General features: G+C 41.2%; 1 protein-coding gene across 2 annotated transcripts in view; it reads left to right on the plus strand.

The window, feature by feature from the left end:
- MYOF (myoferlin) overlaps positions 1–19,784 on the plus strand; it is a 517,119-nt gene that overhangs the window by 343,115 nt on the left and 154,220 nt on the right. For both annotated transcript variants that reach the window (XM_040361780.1, XM_040361785.1), the window contains 8 exons: positions 1,528–1,649; positions 3,567–3,680; positions 10,051–10,228; positions 13,080–13,204; positions 13,755–13,861; positions 15,910–16,102; positions 18,323–18,478; positions 18,733–18,864. In XM_040361780.1, coding sequence (XP_040217714.1) covers positions 1,528–1,649; positions 3,567–3,680; positions 10,051–10,228; positions 13,080–13,204; positions 13,755–13,861; positions 15,910–16,102; positions 18,323–18,478; positions 18,733–18,864 — 1,127 coding nt within the window. The remainder of the gene's footprint in view (positions 1–1,527; positions 1,650–3,566; positions 3,681–10,050; positions 10,229–13,079; positions 13,205–13,754; positions 13,862–15,909; positions 16,103–18,322; positions 18,479–18,732; positions 18,865–19,784) is intronic.

The following is a 19,784-nucleotide window of genomic DNA, read 5'->3' on the forward strand; positions in this document are numbered from 1 at the left end:
CTGTTTTGCCACAAAAACGAAGGTGTGCTGATGGTAGGAAAGGGTATCCTGGGCTAGCATACAGTTTGTTTACCAGTTTTCACTCTTCCTGCAAGTGACAGTATAACCCAAAGGTGAATGACTTCCTGTGTTTATCAATGGACGAGTAGAAAAGGATTTTACAGTGAGTACAAATATCCAGTTTATATGGTTTGTCCCGTTCATCTGAAAGGTTCAGTCCTGTTAGCCACTGTGTACATGTTTGCTGATCAGAGTTCTGATTTTCTCTGACCTTAATGGCCACATGTTTGTTTTGTGCCAATGCCCATGACTAATGGCACTGAGGATAGGCAAATTACATGTTCAGAAGAAGTTGGCAATGGTGGCACCCCCTTTTTTTTTTTATATGGGATTTCCCGTTTCCTTTCTTTTTCTGATGCAGTGTAGGCAAGGTGGCAAACCCCAGAGGGAGTAGAACTTTCCATATTACAAGCTGGACATCTGCAAAATGTTAAATTATTTATTCATTGATAAAATAGGAAATGTTGATTTACCTTGACTCAGTAATATCGCATCATATTTATCATTTATATTCATCTAATCAGCTAGTGGAAAATCGTCAATCATCTCATAATCAAAATCCTTATTAAACCAATCAAAAATCTTCATTTAGCCTTAATGTGTCTACTGGCTAACAAATTAATGCCCGTGTGCAATGTATTCCATGTTTTAATGCAAAGTGACTTGTGCATCAGGAACTCATCACAGGCACAGACAAATCTCTAGTGTTGTTTAAATATCAGATTTAACTTGATTGCACTTGTGAATGATATATTACTTGAAGAAGAAAACAAAAAAAAGCTAAATATTAAAAATACTAATTATTTGCGATTTCTGAAAAATGGTTTGTTTGAGGCTTTTTTATTCTGTACCTATTTTGCAGAAATATGTAACTTAGCTTACTCAGAATACAGAATAAAATGGACTTTTCACAAAATACAGGTTGCTCTTATATGTTCTTGTATCCATGAGCAAAAATGTATCCTTTTTTAAATGTTTGATGTTTTTGTCCTGAAAGCAAGTTTCTTTAATCCCTTCCTACCTGCAGTCTGTAGATTAATGCTCAAGTATCCTTCTAGCTTTGAGACCTCACTGTTGGGAACCGATCCATGTGGTTCCTCATTATGATTGCCATGTCAGCTAGGTGAACAGCTGAGGGTGACCACATTGTACCAAATAAAAACCCTATGCGTCTTTAGAAAAAATAATTAGGTAGACTAATTGGTCATGGAGGTTAAGTCATATTAACCAATTCAATTTGACGCTGCTAAATGTGATCTGAGCCACAATGACCTCTGGTCATGAAAGGGTTAAAGGTTTTCTGGATGAACTCAAGCTGTGAAATTGAGACCTGCACTACAAAATTGACCTCTGCAGGTAGCTGGAAACATCTAGTATGCTCTATAGACCTCATATACGAGCAACCTGTGCTATAGATTTCCAGTGGTGTTTTTTTCATGCTAATCATTCTATGTTCCATTCAATCAGGAGTGAATGAAATGGAGGTTGGGTTTTTACCCACATTTGGCCCTAGTTATTTGAACCTGTATGGGAGTCCAAGAGAATTCACTGGTTTACCTGACCCTTTTGGCGATCTCAACTTAGGAAAGGTACTTTGTAAATTGTTTGCTTGTAAACCAGCTTCAAGAACAAAAATAAACAGACTTTGACATCATGATAGGGGTACCATAGATGAGAGCCTTAAAGCGCATTTATTTATTTATTTCCCCCTTTTTTTTTTTTTTTTTTTTTTTTTTTATCTTAATTTTCTTTATTTTCCAATAATTGTCAAGACAAATGTTGTTACAAAAAAATTAACATTCCAGATATAGAAGTACAATCAGTGAATTGTGTACATACAAAGCGTTAACTTGCCCCGACCAACCCTCCCTTATCTACCCCCCCCCCACCCTACCGTGCCCGCCCCATGCAAATGTTGTACCCAGTTATACACCTATTTATGTTACCCCAAATGGGAGCAAATACTTTAATCTGAGCGACTATTGGTGCATTACGTATGGGGAGAAGAGAATAAAAGAGAAGAAGGGGAGAAACCAGCAAAACAAAACCAAGCATTAGAGAGTCAAGCGCTCAAGAACAGCCAAAAAAAAAAAAGTTAGGAAGAGCGACTCGAGTGCCCTTATTGTTATAATTTACTAGCTGTAGGGAAGATTTCCAATTCCTGGGGGGGGGGGGGGGGTCCAGGCTTAAAGCGCATTTATAATTTTTCACTCAAATTTGAGAACTCCTCCTATACGATTGTTCCCATTCACAATGCATGCCTAAAAATCTTTAAATATTTCCTACCTTTTTAGATGTTTCTCAGGAGGTGTCATGGCTGACTGCAAGGTTTTCTGAACAATGTCAGAGCGAGTCTCTTCTAAGTCTGTCCCTAAACCTTCACCGTTTGTTAGAACAGAGTATTCATCCAATTGATAATGGAGATCAGCCTGCACCAGTACAAAGGGGGTTAATTATGGCAAACACAGCGGCCCAGCCCCCCTCATAAACAAAGGCACCCATGTAGGATTTTTCCTTGCCCAGAGGGTCTAAAATGGGGCATCCTAGCAAGTTTAAGGTGCAATTTTTAAATCTTTTGTTAATCTGTTATATGAATGGGACATGTAACAAATATTAAATTAGGTGTTATCCCATTTTGGCTGCAGAAAGCAAAAATACACTTTAAGCTGGCCATACTCCTATTCAAATGGGACTTCCTCCAGCCCCCCTGGACTCGTTGGTCACCTCAGCTTTTAGCGTTTCTCAGGACTTGCATAGCCATCCTGGCTTTCCTAGTCCTATGACCAAGAAGCCCCCTCCCCCCAACATGGGGTCTCATTTCCCGAGCAAGTCAGCCCTCCTGGCTGGAGCACACCACTATTTTCACACGCAGGCTGTGTCTGAATGGCAGCGACCATCCTGAGTTCTCATCAAATCTGGCTTATAGCGACCATGCACACTTGTGTACTCACACAGGCTGAAGGCCTCTAGCAAAACCCGGAAGCAGGATGGAAAGTTCCACCCCACCTAAGACATGTTAACCTTGAAGCTCCATCCCCATTTCAGAATTATAAAACCTAGAGAACTTAAAACGCTGCTTTCTCTGCTCGCAGTAAATATGCTGAAAAGCTGAGAATCCTGTGTTATCTCTACAAGCCATTCCTAATCCCACACTGGCAGGGCCTCGCACTGTCGAAATTCTTTGTTTTTACCAGAACTGATCCCTGTGGAGATTTCCCTTCATGTCTTTTTCCGGTGACCACTGTAAATATTTTAAATCCTCACCAGTTCCTGCCCTGGTGACCACCATCCCTGTGAAGGGTGAATCACCCAAGCGAGGGAACATCAATTAAAACCCGACGAGTACCTGCCCTATTATTTATATATATATATATATATATATATATATATATATATATATATATATATATATATATATATATATATATTAGAGATATTCTATACATATATTTTGTTACTTTTTACTTTGATAGATTCTTGCCTTATATCCTTTTTTAAATGTTTAGGGAGAAGGTGTAGCCTATCGAGGAAGAATCCTTGTAGAGTTGGAAACCAAGCTTGATGACACTCCAGGTAAAAGCATAGAGGATATCCCCAGTGATGATTTTCTTGTTGTAGAGGTAAGTCTAGCCACAGCCTTAGTCAAGTGGATACAGTAACTTTATAAATTTTCATATTACCGGTGTACCTTGCTATCCCTTTTCTGAATTACAATGTTATGGTGCAACCTTCATTGCAAAGATACAATCATTTTTACCAAGCTGGTATTCACCCTTTCTACTGGATCTATACCGTTTTCTTAATATAAAAGCTTTCCATGTACTTCCTTTGCCAACCTACTGTAAATCCGTTTAGCAAATAATAGAACTAGAATATTTTGTGTGGATCACTCTCCTTGATCACCTATGAAAGGAAACTTTTTTTTCTTTGAGACTTAAATCAGAGCTTCACCCAAAAGGGAAAGTGTTTGCTTGAAATCCCCACCCCCTCTCCAGGTATCTAGTTTTGACAGGTACCTGCTCCCAATTCTGCTTGGATCCCCAAGGTGATCTGAGTGGAATCCCCCCCCCCCTAAAGTGTTTTGGGACATGTAAGGTCATGGAAGACTGCAAAACCATTCATAAAGTGCAGCACAGGTTGTACAATATACATTGGGAAGCTGAAAGCAGCCCAGCTGGCTGCCCACAGGATGCAGGCGCTGGGATCTCAAGGGGTTACTGACTTGGGCGAGAATGGCACTGGATTCCTGGACAGGTCCGTGTCCTTTTAATAAAATTCAGCAACTACAGGATTTGTGATTGCTAATGTTCGTTTTTTTTTTCCCCAGAGTGTACCACCACTTTAAGCTAAAAGTTCTGATTTTGCCTTGTGTTGGCTCAGTGGCTAAAAATGAACCTAAGACCGAGTCATAGACCTTCACATATTAACACATTCTTGGCATTCAATAAATGAGGTTTAAAACACATCCTCACAGCTCAGCTCTGCTTACTCCCTCCTCCTAGCAATGATCATCAGCTTTAGTCTTTTAATCCTCTTAAATAAAAATAAATAAAAGGTTTTTATTGCTCAAGAAACTCAAAGCAAATTCAAACACGTATCACATTACACTTCATTTTGTCAGTGAAGAATCAGTTGCATAACCATTAGTCATATCCTGCAGTATACATACAGTATAACTGTGAGTAGACCTTGCATTGCACATAGATTATTGAATTATTTTTTGGTGATGCATTACAAACCCTTGCCAATGTGCTGACAACCCTAACATCTCCACTTTTAGTCTTTTTAATCTAATATATGTGGGGACAAAGTTCTAGGAGTTCCAACTTGGACAACCTCAGTGTTTCTCCTGTGAGCTTTGAGGATGTAAATTTCCACAATGCTTGCTGCATTTTTAAAGGTGATCAGCAGTGGTAGTAAAAAGGGGGGAAAATACTGTAGCTGCTAACACTCAGTTTAAAGTGAAATAAAATAATAAATTGGTGTTACGCTAAATGGTAAAAACCACATGCGTGAAATCATCTGTACGCTGAAAGATGTAGAGTGGTAAAAACAAAATGAGTGGGTGTAAACAGATGGTGATAAACCACTATAGAAAAAAGAAATATTGTTGCGCAGACCCAACCTAAAGTGCAAAAAAAATAATAATTTTATCAGCCGCGTCTTAAGTGTGCCATACAGCACAAACAAACATAATAGAAAAAGGAAGTCGCGCTAATTTAGAGTGATGTAATGAACCACCAGTGACTAACAAAACATAGGTTAGAAACAGTTCAAAATATGGTGGTGAAAACCACCAGTAATGTGAATATAGATTGTAAATGACTATTGGATATCATGAATGTCTCTGCAGTTGATATACACAATTTAACAATCTAGGCAAGCCAAGAGGTTTAAAGCAGTCCACAGGTGTAGTGATGAAAGAAATCTCAGGTAACAGTGATGGCAACCACGCTGTGTTCAGAACAAACAGGAGACCTCCACCACAGATAATACTGACTCTTACCAGAATTCAGTAAATATACAGCATAAAAATCAGATCCAGCAGCAGCCCAAATGGTTATCTTCAACTAGCGATATCCCAAAAGGGGAACTCTCCATTCATTAGTGATCACCATTTAAATCCAAGCTCCACAGATATGTAAAGAAACACCAAGAGGGGAATATAGCGTAATACTGCGCTGATTTATTTAAAACATAGAACAGCCGAATGCTTACTTACATTCCGAAGATATAAAATAGGCATCAAGCGGGCATAAAAAGTAGAAACAGCAGAGCAAAAAACACAGCCGGCAAAAAACACCCCGTGAACACGTCCCTATCGTGACGAAACGTCGGGAGGAGACGCCCTGACGTTACCGCGTTTACTAGTGTAAGGATCCGGATACTCCGGACGTACGCCAACACACAGTCCGACCGGCTGTGTTTTTTGCTCTGCTGTTTCTACTTTTTATGCCCGCTTGATGCCTATTTTATATCTTCGGAATGTAAGTAAGCATTCGGCTGTTCTATGTTTTAAATAAATCAGCGCAGTATTACGCTATATTCCCCTCTTGGTGTTTCTTTACATATCTGTGGAGCTTGGATTTAAATGGTGATCACTAATGAATGGAGAGTTCCCCTTTTGGGATATCGCTAGTTGAAGATAACCATTTGGGCTGCTGCTGGATCTGATTTTTATGCTGTATATTTACTGAATTCTGGTAAGAGTCAGTATTATCTGTGGTGGAGGTCTCCTGTTTGTTCTGAACACAGCGTGGTTGCCATCACTGTTACCTGAGATTTCTTTCATCACTACACCTGTGGACTGCTTTAAACCTCTTGGCTTGCCTAGATTGTTAAATTGTGTATATCAACTGCAGAGACATTCATGATATCCAATAGTCATTTACAATCTATATTCACATTACTGGTGGTTTTCACCACCATATTTTGAACTGTTTCTAACCTATGTTTTGTTAGTCACTGGTGGTTCATTACATCACTCTAAATTAGCGCGACTTCCTTTTTCTATGGTGATAAACCACTATAACACAAAATTATAAGTAGTTAAAGATGAGATAATAATGGATATTAAACCATTATACCACAATGTATTGTGAAAATAAGTGCAAAACAAATATTCTCGCATGCATAAGTGAATAAAGTTCACAAAGAATATGAGAAAGTGGTGAATCCACAAGCAATAGGCACCAAAATCCAATGAGACAAAGAGAGGGAAGTCCACTTCAGGAAGCAATTGACGGCATATAATAAAAATAGGCTATTCAAAGGCTTGTGGTCACTTCGACAGACTCTCAAAGAAAAGGCTTGGGTACTCTTACCGGATAAGATGGACACGCATACCATACGGTAGTGGGTCAATCAAGCTCTGAACCCTTGGTTCCTTACGCTCCAGGGTTGTGTGGATGAAGAGGCCAAGTTGGGCCAGATGATGGATCTATGGATTCCAAACCATGCAAAGAGACGGCTAAGGCAAGCCAGGCAAGAGGGTCAATCCAAGAGGCTGTGTACCTGGCCCTCCACTGTCTTTTACATACATTTACACTACCATTTTCTCTCCAAAGAGTGATCCACAGTGGATACCTCCTCAAAGGATGGTTGATAGGGGGTTAGGAGGCATTGTCACTTCCTCAAAAGCTTTTTTTAACCCCTACAAACTTGCGCCACTGTGCCAGAATTGCACATCATTGCAGCATGGCCCATTCAGTTATGATAGGGGAGATTTCTTGCTGTGGCCACGAAGGCTACATTGAGTACAGTACATCCCCACTCACTGTCTTTGTAGGCTAGGGGTGACGTGGTTGGGGGTAGTTAAATAAAAAAAAAAGGTTCTACTGCCCTCCCAAGTGCAAGCTTCAAAACGCACTTTGTAATCTTGAAAAAGCAGAACAGATTATGTACAAACCATATATGTGGACGACAATATTTTTCATGCCCATGATCTGCAACTAGTTTGTGAATGGCGGCATACATGTAGAACACACAGCTGGATGGTGCATGTAGTAACGCATACCTTGGTGAAAATGCTGTTGGCAAGGTGTATTTTATTTAACCAATAAACTCCCTTTTGTCTAAAGTTGAGAAAAATGTCTATTTATATGAAGGTGTCCAGCAGTGTTTAACCACTTCCATACTGGGCACTTAAAGCGGTTCTCCACCCTAAAGTGGAGTCCCGCTGATCGGAACCCTCCCCCCTCCGGTGTCACATTTGACACTTTTCAGGGGGAGGGGGGTGCAGATACCTGTCTAAAGACAGGTATTTGCACCCACTTCCGGCCCGGCATTCACGGGCAAAAGATGGGCATTCCGTCACATCCCGTCGCCCCCCCGTTGTGTGCTGGGAACACTCGGCTCCCAGCACACAGCGGGCGCGACTCACACATGCGCTGTAGGAAACCGGGCAGTGAAGCCGCAGCGCTTCACTTCCTGGTTCCCTCAGCATGGATGGCGGGGGGAGCAGCAGAGAGACGAGCGATCGCTCGTCCTCTGCTGCGATCGGCGCTGGACTCCAGGACAGGTAAGTGTCCTAATATTAAAAGTCAGCAGCTGCAGTATTTGTAGCTGCTGGCTTTTAATATTTTTTTACCATGGCACATCCGCTTTAAACACTCTCCTGACCAGACCAATTTTCAGCTTTCGGTGCTCTTACACTTTGAATGACAATTACTCAGTCATGCAACACTGTACCCAAATTATTTTTTTGTCCTTTTTTTCCCACAAATAGAGCTTTCTTTTGGTGGCATTTGATCACCTCTGCGTTTTTTATTTTTTGCGCTATTAATAAAAAAAAGACCGAAAATGTTGAAAAAAAATGATTTTTTTTTAGTTTCTGTGATAAAATTTTGCAAATTATTAATATTTCTTCATAAATTTTGGCCACAATTTATACTGCTACATGTCTTTGATAAAAATAACCCCAAGTTTTTGGAAATTATTTGGTCTGTGTGAAAGTTTTAGAGTCTACAAGCTATAGTGCAAATCATAAAAAATTATCACATCTGATGTACTGAAGGCCTATCTCATTTCTTGAGACCCTAACAAGCCAGGAAAGTACAAATGCCCACAGATGGCACTGATGAGGTGGCACAGATGGCACTGATGAGGTGGCACAGATGGCACTGATGAGGTGGCACAGATGGCACTGAGATGGGTACTGATGTGCACCGTTGAGGCCTGTGTACTGGTGGACACATGTGGGCACTGATGAGGCGGCACAGATGGCACTAATGAGGCGGCACAGATGGCACTAATGAGGCGGCACAGATGGCACTAATGAGGCGGCACAGATGGCACTAATGAGGCGGCACAGATGGCACTGAGATGGGTACTGATGAGATGGGTACTGATGGGCACTGATTGACTGTGGCACAGGTGGGCACTGATGAGGTGTCACAGGTGGGCACTGATGAGGTGGCACAGGTGGGCACTGATTGCAGATGCGCACTGAGGTGGCAGATGGGCACTGGGCATAGGTGGTACTGGTGGCACAGGTGGGCACATGTGGGCATGGTGGCACAGGTGGTACTGGTAGGCACAGGTGGGCACACTGTGGTACTGGTGGGCACACTGTGGTACTGGTGGGCACACTGTGGTACTGGTGGGCACACTGTGGTACTGGTGGGCACAACGTGGTACTGGGGGGCACTGTGGTACTGTGGGGGGGGCACTGTGGTACTGTGGGGGGGGCACTGTAGTACTGGGGGGCACTGTGGTAATGTAGGGGGCACTGTGGGGCGCACTGTAGTACTGGGGGGCACTGTGGTACTGTGTGGGGCACTGTAGTACTGGGGGGCACTGTGGTACTGTGGGGGCACAGGTGGTGGCACTTTTTTTTTTTTTTCGCTGCTTACCGTACTTTGATTTCTCTCCCCTCCTCACACGCGGCGTCTGTGTGAGGAGGGGAGAGCCGGCAATGAGAGATGATCTCATATGTTTATATATGAGATCATCTCTCATTGGCCGCACAGATCGCGCTGTAAATAGCCGCTGTGATTGGCTATTTACCGCGATCTGTGTTTGGCTGTGTCCAAGGGACACGGCCAGCACAGCAGTTCCCCCGCTGCGCGCTCGGGAGCGCGCGCAGGGAACGAGCAAAGGGGCGGCCGTAAAAAGACGGCCTGTTGGAGATCTAGAGCCGCGCTGCGGCCGTACAAAGTCGTACGGCCGTCAGCTAGTGGTTAAACAATTTGGCACTTTGCTTGCATTGATGGACTTTATCACCTATGATTGTACTATTATGAATTAGAGATTGCACAGACACTTTATATATGTTTATTTAGCGCTTCTGTTTTGCTATAGAGGTAGCGCAAAGTTTAATTTTGTTGTAGTGTTTTAACAATGTCTATGGGAAGAAATTTGTCAAAGTAATACATATTGGCTGTGAAGCTGATGGTAAATGAGAAGAAATCCCTGCTGTTTTGTAATGTAATAACTTAAATAAAAGTTCTTTATCTTGGGTTAAGCTAATATCCACTTGGCTCTTTCTAGAAATATCAGCGCAGGCGGATGTTCAGCTTGTGTGCGGTCTTCCATTCCGCCTCCATGTTACAGGATATTGGTGAAGCCATACAGTTTGAAGTCAGCATGGGAAATTACGGCAACAAGTTTGACAGCACTTGTAAACCCCTGGCATCAACGACTCCGTACAGCCATGCAGTATTCGATGGTATTCCTTTTTTTTTATTCATCTACAAATAAACACACTTGTTATGCAGTATACATATATCTTAACCACTTGAACTTTTACTTTTTTTTTTTATTTGAGATTGTCTTAGGGTTAGTAATTGGTTAGTAATGTTCTATCAAACCTGATATTTTTTCATGTTGAAACATTAAGGGTCGGTGTTGATGGGCTTTCGTTCATGACCAGGCCATTTACCCCCTTTCTGACTAGGCCTTTTTTTTTGCGATACGGCCCTGCGTTATTGGCTTTAGTTTTTTTATTGATGTTTTTCAGAGAAAAAAACTTCCCTAGATTTATGCCAGATGGATCAGTCCACCTGACCTGTGATCTCCCTGCACCGTAGGCTGTTAAACATCGCCGCTGCTCTGCCGCTACCAAGTCTGCCCGTTGTCACTGTTTCTTACAGGGAAGGACGGTGGGCTAGCCTGACACCCCCCCAGTGTGTGGCACCCAGTGCGCTCCGCCCCCTGGTTAGTACGCCTCTGATTGGCTGCTAGGATGGACAGTCCTAGCAGCCAATCGCCTGTTTGATAACCTCGGGCAGCTCCGCCCTCCACCTAAAATTGTTCCGCCTCCTGCTGTCGGCTCTGTGAGGATTACAGAGCGACGGCAGGAGGAAGAAAAGTCTCATGCCGCCTGCTCGCACCCACGGCACGGCTGCAAAAGGACTGCGTCCCGGTAGTGGGCCGCGGACCGGGGGTTGACGACCCCTGATGTACTGGGTACGTGATCTGGCGCAGAGTGGCCGCACTGCTGCAGTAAATGTATGGTGGGCAGTCCACAAGTGGTTAATCAAACAGTACAGGACACAGGCTGGATATTATAAGACAATGGTTACAAGTTGCTACTTTTAGGTGATTCGACACGGGCAAAAGCTTTGTTGGCCACGTTCTGTAGGTGTGCTTCTAAAACCCCATCTAAAACCATGAGTCCCTAGTTTTTTGCCAGTGTTTTTTAGGTGATGGTCCTCCTCTTTCTTATGGAGAAGCTTTCTATGCTGCTGCTTTCACTAGGTCATTTTGGTTGACAGCTTAGTTTATATGGAATACAAGAGAATAACATGGTGTTTCTTGGCTTAGGTAAATACATTTTTCTGGTTTAGACCTTTTTCAGCTGGGACTTGCCAAGGAGGTGGAGAGGACACACAGAAGTCCAAATATGTTTATTGTTCAGCTTGCCTGTTGTGGGTATAGCAACTGAAGAAGACAATGAGATGGGTTTGTTTCACAGAAACTTTTTTTTTTTTTATTTGAGATTGTCTTAGGGTTAGTAATTGTAGTCATGGTTGACAATGTCTTTTTTTAAACCTGATATCGGTGTTGATGGGCTTTTGTTCATGCCAGTTGGATTTTGCATTCCTATACAAACCGTGCTTAAAGCAGGTCAAATGAACCACCTGTCAAATTCTGAAAGATTGCAGAAACCTCTCATGTATATCCATGAATTTTACCAATCAAACATGAAATTCTCATCCAAAAAATAAATCGTATTTATAAAAGATACAGTTCAATGTCCCAATAAAGAGTCCTCGCTTTTGCAGGAAAAAAGTGCACACTTGAAAGCTTCAATCTCCATGTGGTTAATATTTGCTCGCCTCCAAAGATCCGACCCCTTTAAAAATGTATGAGGTCAAATCAGGCTTGCGTATCATTAATGCACAACATACCTGTCCCCTTTAAGAATATGCATCCAGCATTGATCATTCCATGGTTTTTATCCCCTCGGCCTCATAGATATAACCACCACGATAACCGTATAAAATAGAGAAGACTAATGCCGCGTACACACAATCGTTTTTCGTCATGAAAAAAAGTTTTTAAAAAATGTCATTTAAAATGATTGTGTGTGGGCTTCACATTATTTTTCGAGTTCTGAAAAACGACAATTTTTTTTTTTTCGAACATGCTGCATTTTTAAACAACGTTTTAAACTGTCGTTTTTCGGGTTAAAAAATTATCGTGTGTGGGCTAAAACGACGTGAAAAACCAGCGCATGCTCAGAAGCAAGTTATGAGATGGGAGCGCTCGTTCTGGTAAAACTACTGTTCGTAATGGAGTAAGCACATTCTTCACGCTGTAACAGATAGAAAAGCGCGAATCGTCTTTTACTAACACAAAATCAGCTCAACGGGTGGCACCATCCGCATGGAACTTCCCCTTTATAGTGCCGTCGTACGTGTTGTACGTCACCGCGCTTTGCTAGAGCATTTTTTAAACACGACCGTGTTTTGGGCAACGTCGTTTTAATGACGAAGTTGGAAAAAACATTGTTTTTTCGACATGCTGAAAAACTGTTTTTTTTAATGCCGAAAAACGATCGTGTGTACGCGGCATAATAGTTTTTTTATTTTGTATAAAAGCAGAAAACCTAGACACTTACAAAGGAAGCGGCTCTATTCAGTGCTCAAATGGTACAAGTAGCCAACATGATCAGTGTACCAGTCTTTCACAACCCAGCAATTCCATCACATACAAATGACTGCAACAGTGTCTGTGGCTCTGCCCCTGAATACGTTACACCTCCGACCTGGTTTGCTGATATTTATTTATTTTTGCGGATGATTATTTTATGTTTTGATTTTGTAAATTTCACAAGCGGAAAACCTACATTGTTTTATATGTGATTGCGCTGCACATAATTGGTGTTCAATTTTGAATAAGGGCGTGTTGTGGATCCACTCTAACGGTGTCACCGCAGCAATTTAATTGAGAAGATATTGGTTTTGGATATTATTTTGCTGCGCAAATTGATCGCTTATAATTTTTCTTTATTGCACATAAATCCATTCACCATACCCAAGTCTTGAAGATAACACACTTCTGTACACTTACAGGTAACCTCTATTACTATCTCCCATGGTCATCCACTAAACCTGTAGTAACAATGACATCTTACTGGGAAGATATTAGTCATCGTCTAGATGCTGTCAACATTTTGCTGACTATTATCGAACGTCTGGTAAGATTACAATGTCATTTCTCAGATTTTTCACTAATCTGTATTGGCCTTCTTCTTATTTTCTACCAATCTATGTAATATGAATATTATTCTTATACAGGATTTATATAGCGACAACGGTACAATTACAATCTTAATGCAGCCAAACGAAGAGATAGCCAGACGGTTTGAGGCAGAGGATGGGAAAGGCTCTGTATAAATGCTGCAGAATGAGCATGGGAGAATGAGACAAGGGAGCTTAAGAGCAGGAGGTCTTGCGGGGGGGGGGGGGGGGGGGGGGGGTTGGAGCAAAAAGAGCACAGTTTGGGTGATATTTGGTGATTTAGCTCTAGGCAGGGTTGTGAATGGCTTTGTATGATGTTAGTATTATGAATTCAGATATTGGTTTGTGTAGATTAACTGAATGGAATGTGTAAAACGTACCACTCTTAACTAGATTTTCAGGTTTAGACATTTTTAACATTTTATATGGATTTCCACCTGTTGTTTTTAGTCCTTTTTTTAAATGAAAATATATTACATTAAAATATTTTCCAATTTATGTTCACAGCAATCCAACATTACCACCTTGAAAGCGGCAATCCAGGGCAAGATTGCCGATGGTCGACTGACAGAGATATGGCTAAGATTAATTGATCATCTGATAGAGGACATTATGTATGTTATGTCTATAACCATTTTAGAATGTGAACATCTCTTGGTTAGTCATACCTGGTGCATATACAATATGAATGTTCTAAATGCAACTTTACTCCAAGATGATGGCTGTAGTTCTACTATAAAACTGTCTAACGTATTGGTGAGGATTAAAACGCCTGTCGGGTTTTAGATGGACAGGGAGTGGATGGCACTGGAACCCTGAAACTTTATTACCACCCAATAGTGTAGAGATCACGTTGATACACAATGTCTGGACACTAGGCTGGTGGCTTCTGAACAGCAGAGGGCTTCAATGGTCATATTGAGCTGTGACTGGAAAGAATTCATTTAGAATTGTGCCATACTGTAATATTATAGTCCAGATACACTTTATTTCAGTGTGAATTCAGATGAAAACACAGCCTTGCATGTTTCAGGGACTAAACCGTGCCCCTTTTATCAGGCCTGAAAAATGACATAAAATGTATTGATGATTGCAACCTGTAATATTATTCTCTTCTAAAATGGGAGGGTACAATAAGTAATTAAGTATATGATCAAATAATAAAATGTATGCAATCCATATAACATAAATTTATGAGATTTAGCGTGATAAAGGTGGTTTGTCATTTTAAAACATTCATTCAGAATTGGAGTGGGTCACTCCTGCTGTGTCTCAAATCTGTCACACAGAGATCACATCAATAACTGGCTCCCAATATTCTACCCAAATTTTACATAAAAAAAAGTTGGGTGCGATCTTCATATATTTCAATAATGTTAAAAAAAATCTTAAATATCTTCATACAAAGACAAATGGGGGACTGCACAGTTTCAAGCATAAGCAATACTCTTCATCAAGCTGCATGTGATTTTAATTAAAAACATTTGTAGTATTATATGAATGTAAAATGATTGCTTTTGTATGCCGATCGCTGTAGCTGCAAGTTTAGGTATTTCTTTCTTTTAATCTTTTTACCGATCCCCGTCATTATGACCATAGTTTGGATGTTTCCGCCAAGGATCGCTTGGTATGTCTTCTCTTCTGCCCTACCTGACTAGTGACTTTGCTTGTCAGGATGTGTGGTCCGTTGAAGAAAGGACAGTAAAGTAATCTCTTTTTATATACTGTAGAGCAGGGATATGCAATTAGCAGGTCTCCAACTACAAATCCCATGAGGCATAGCAAGACTCTGACAGCCACAAGCATGACACCCAGAGGCATGATGGGACTTGTAGTTTTGCAACAGCTGGAGGTCTGCTAATTTCTTATCCCTGCTGTATAGGATGTATTCGTGGAATGAGGTTATAATTTGCCTGCTGCCAAAGATGTATAGAATGCTGTGTATGAGCTTTATTATAGACTGTTCTTCACATTTCTAGGCAAACTTAAACTTAAACCTGAGTTTATCTATAAAAAAAAAAAAAAATGACTTGCATTCAATGTGTCCCTTGTATTAGAGGTTGATGTCTTATTTTAATTTTTTCAGTCCTTTGCACCTTCCAGTGCTTCGGGGGGTTAATACTGATGCTGGACTGGTCATAGGCACTCTTTTAAAAGTGCCGACTATACCCTCCCCTCCAGCATTCATAGAAGCTGTACTATAGTTTCCCGCAGTGAACAGTGCTCTGATTAGAGGGGGTGGACCTTTCATTCATCAACTCTTCTCAATTCATAGAGCGCCTTTCATTGATGAACGCTATAGTACAGCTTCTTTGAATGGAGGAGGGGGATGGTGGAAAGAGCAGCATAGGGAGCAGTCTTGAAGAGTGCCTATGACAAGTTCAGCAGCTGTATTAATCCCCGGTGCACCGGAATCTTTACCTATGCAGGGGTATCGGGGGCAAGTGAAGATTTCAATGAACATAGCCACCAGCACACGGTACACTTCTTATTGAATGAATGCAAGTATCGTCCCTTGTGCTGATTAAAAAAAAAAGGGAAATACAATTTGGCTTTAATGCTTTACCTAATACTATACTTTTATGTTTGCACGTTTTGCTTTTATTTAGATGTTCATTGTGAGAGCTTATATATAATTTCTCTTTAATCGGCACTTGTTTAGGAAGCCTCTTCCCTCTCTGGAAGAAAGATCCCATGTGACAATGTTGGATATTCAGCTAAATAAACTCAGACAGAATTCTCTAAAGTTGATTAGGGATGCCGCAGTCAAGTTGAAAGAAGACGCCACTAATGTAAAAGCAACACTGTCAGAGATTGAGGACTGGCTGGAAAGGCTGCGACAAATATCAGAGGAGGTCAGTATATGTATGTGCAATCCTATTTTGTTTTTTGGAGATGCTGGCTCTATCAACCTATGCAAACCTCTTCTAAGTGACCCGATTTAAGAGCCTGGCACCATTGGGTTCTAGATTTTATCTATCTGAATTACATTTTTTTCCCCGGAAATGTTATAATCCGGTCACCGACCAACATTGCATGCAGTTTTGGTTAGTTTTATACTACTGGTAGGCTCATTTGATTATAATTGATTGTAATTCCCTGACAAACCCGCCTCCTCTAAGAGCACTTGTGACATGTGGTTTTAACAGATCATGGCATAAAATACTGACTGTTCTTTAAATAGACAAAGGCAGACAAAAAGTGGAGAGAGGTTTGGATTTTTCACCCTGTGATGTTACAGTATGTAATGCGATGTGATGTATAGTAGTAAAGAGTGGAAGCTGGTGGCTTTTTTTTAATATTTTTGGGCCCGGTGATCAGTCGGCGGCAGCATTGCTTGTTTCAGCCAATCAGGTGACAGGTCTCAAGACCAGCTTCCCGATTGACCAGGAGGAGGATCTGTGTGGCGAATATTCGCTATTGTCACAAAACTAGGTGGGATCAGGGCACAGTGCTCCGAGCCCACCCTTTTTGATGCCACTGCCCCGCCATTGGAATCCATCAGTCCGGCGCTTGTATGTAGATCAGGGGGCCGGACACATGGATGGGGAGAGCAGCACCCATGCGCCCCTGCTGGTTGTAAAGGTTACAAAGATGTGATCGTTCTCTCTAGAGCGTCACAATGTGACTTAATTTGTCCATAAATGTTAACCACTTCCAGACCTGCGCACGACGATGTACGTCCTTTTTTTAAAGATTGATATCTCGGAAACGGCAGCAGCTGCTGCCACAACCGAGGTATCGATCTTTAGTGTGCGCGGTCTGGTACACGATAACGGTGGTCTCCGCGTCGGATTCGCCGCAAGATCGCCGTTATCGGTGGCGGGAGAGGGCCCCCCCCCTCCCACCGCTCTCCCGCGCCATCCGCCGCTTACCGGAGCCGTCGGTAGCGGCGGAGGAGATCGGGACTGTTCGGCAGCTGAGCGGGGACGAGACTGAAGGAAAAATCTCCTTCGCCCGTCCCCATAGCTCTGCTGGGCGGAAGTGACGTCAAAACGTCAGTCCCGCCCAGCCTCTTAAAGAGACAATTTTTTTTTTTGTCATTTGAAAAAATGACAGTTTCAAATTTTTTTTTTTTTTTTTTTTTGCATTTTAGTCTAAATATGAGATCTGAGGTCTTTTTGACCCCAGATCTCATATTTAAGAGGACCTGTCATGCTTTTTTCTATTACAAGGGATGTTTACATTCCTTATAATAGGAATAAAAGTGATACATTTTTTTTTTTCAGTGTAAAAAGTAATAAAAAAAATAAAAATAAATAAGAAAACAAAACAACATTTTTTTTTAAAGCGTCCGTCCCGACGAGCTAGCGCGCAGAAGCGAACGCATACGCGAGTAGCGCCCGCATATGAAAACGGTGTTAAAATCACACAAGTGAGGTATCGCCGCGATCGTTAGAGTGAGAGCAATAATTCTAGCCCTAGGCCAACTCTGTAGCTCAAAAAATGCAATCTCTAGATTTTTTTAAACATCGCCTATCGAGATTTTTAAGGGTAAAAGTTTGACGCCATGCCACGAGCGGGCGCAATTTTTAAGCGTGACATGTTGTGTATCATTTTACTCGGCGTAACATTATCTTTCACAATATATAAAAAAATTGGGCCAAATTTATTGTTTTATTTTTTAATTCAAAAAAGTGAATTTTTTCCAAAAAAAGTGCGCTTGTAAGACCGCTGCGCAAATACGGTGTGACAAAAAGTATTGGAATGACCACTATTTTATTCTCTAGGGTGTTAGAAAAAAAATATATAATGTTTGGGGGTTTTAAGTAATTTTCTAGCAGAAAAAAATGTTTTAGTCTTGCAAACACCAAATCTGAAAAACACCTAAGGTCTGGAAGTGGTTAAAGAATGTCTGAAAGTGGATTCATAATGTTACCTTCTTCGCTAAACAAGGGTGTTCTAGTAAGAAAAGCATTCTGAAATGGCATTGAAGGGGGAGATGAACAGAAACCGTCCTGGTGTTGGGTATTAATGTATAAAATATACAAACTGCTATAAAAAAACGTAGGTGTACTTTTTTTTATTCTGTCACCATCTCTTATCTGAGCCTGTCTGACATTCATTTCTTCCAGCCACAAAACAGTATGCCGGATGTGATCATCTGGATGATCAGAGCGGAGAAGCGGCTGGCTTGTGCTCGCATCCCGGCCCACCAAATCCTCTTCTCCACCTCCAGTGAGGATGCCTGTGGGAAACATTGCGGAAAGACCCAGACCATCTTCCTGCAGGTAGAAATCAATCAAATCACCAGAATGCAGCTCAGTATATTAGTCAATTTATGACAAGTGGAGAAAAAGACAATTGACCTTTCCCAACCTTCTCAAAGCAGTAGATGTTGGAAGGATTTGTGTCATATATGTGTTCCCTGTTCCAAAATATTTACTGCATCCCAGATAGGTCTGTACTTTCTATGACTACAAAAATGCCTAGCTGAAAGTCCTTTGTTGTAACATTTATCTACATTCTCTGAAATGCACTCTAGTACCCAATGGATAAGAACAATGGTGTGAAGATTCCTTGCCAGCTAAGAGTCAACTTTTGGTTGGGACTGTCCGCAGTGGACAGGAAATTTAACAGCTACTCTGAGGGGACCTTCAATGTGTATGCAGAGATGGTGAGATGGATACATCTTCCTTATTTTAGTTTAGATTCCATTTGTGGGTAAGGCTAAATGTGGAGTTTGTTTGGCTGCATGACGCTGTACCTTTTAGTCCCCTTCTGTATAACAAGGGTGTGCTTTCTCCATTTATATAAAATACACATGCAATAGAGAGTAGGTTCTCTCTTAATGACTGTGGCAGGCTTGCAGATTAGTTGGGGTAATATATTTAAAAAAACTGAATAACCTTCCCATTGTAATTTTATCTATTGACTTGTTTCTTTTGCCTAGGACTGTGATGTTTTTTTTTAAATGGAGCAGTTGATATGTGTGCACAGATGCTACTTGAAGGAAATGTTTCATATTTTCAAATACTGCACTGTTTACTTTAAAACATGCTATTCAACTAGTTGCAGAATTTGAGCATGATACACATGGCCAAAAAACGTCATAATTGTACAGGATGTGTGGTTGCACATCCAGTCTCTTTACCCTGCTTCTGAGGCGAGACTACCCCCTGTATGCTGTAATTGTCAGCAGTGATTTATCAGACTGCATTATGATTAACTCAGAGAAGAAGTAGGCAGCTGAAGCTGTCAAAAAAGCAATCCGAATGGGTGTTTATAAACACTGATCCCGACCATGATTATACAAAGATGCAGTGTAACCTGGTATATTTCTGCTAATTCATCTGCAGATCAAAGGGATTATCTTGGATCTGCAGATGATGCCAGTTAAAGTAACCTGAAATGTAAAAAAAAAAAAAAAATAAGTTTCAGTACTTATTTTACCCTTTGCTTACTCTAATTAGCTCTAATTAACTTCTAAGTCTCCTTCTCTCAAACTATTATTTTTGTGTATATATATGTGTGTGTGTGTGTGTGTGTGTGTGTGTGTGTGTGTGTGTGTGTGTGTGTACAGTACAGACCAAAAGG

Source organism: Rana temporaria, chromosome 8 (assembly GCF_905171775.1).
Source record: "Rana temporaria chromosome 8, aRanTem1.1, whole genome shotgun sequence".
Taxonomy (NCBI): Eukaryota; Metazoa; Chordata; class Amphibia; order Anura; family Ranidae; genus Rana; species Rana temporaria.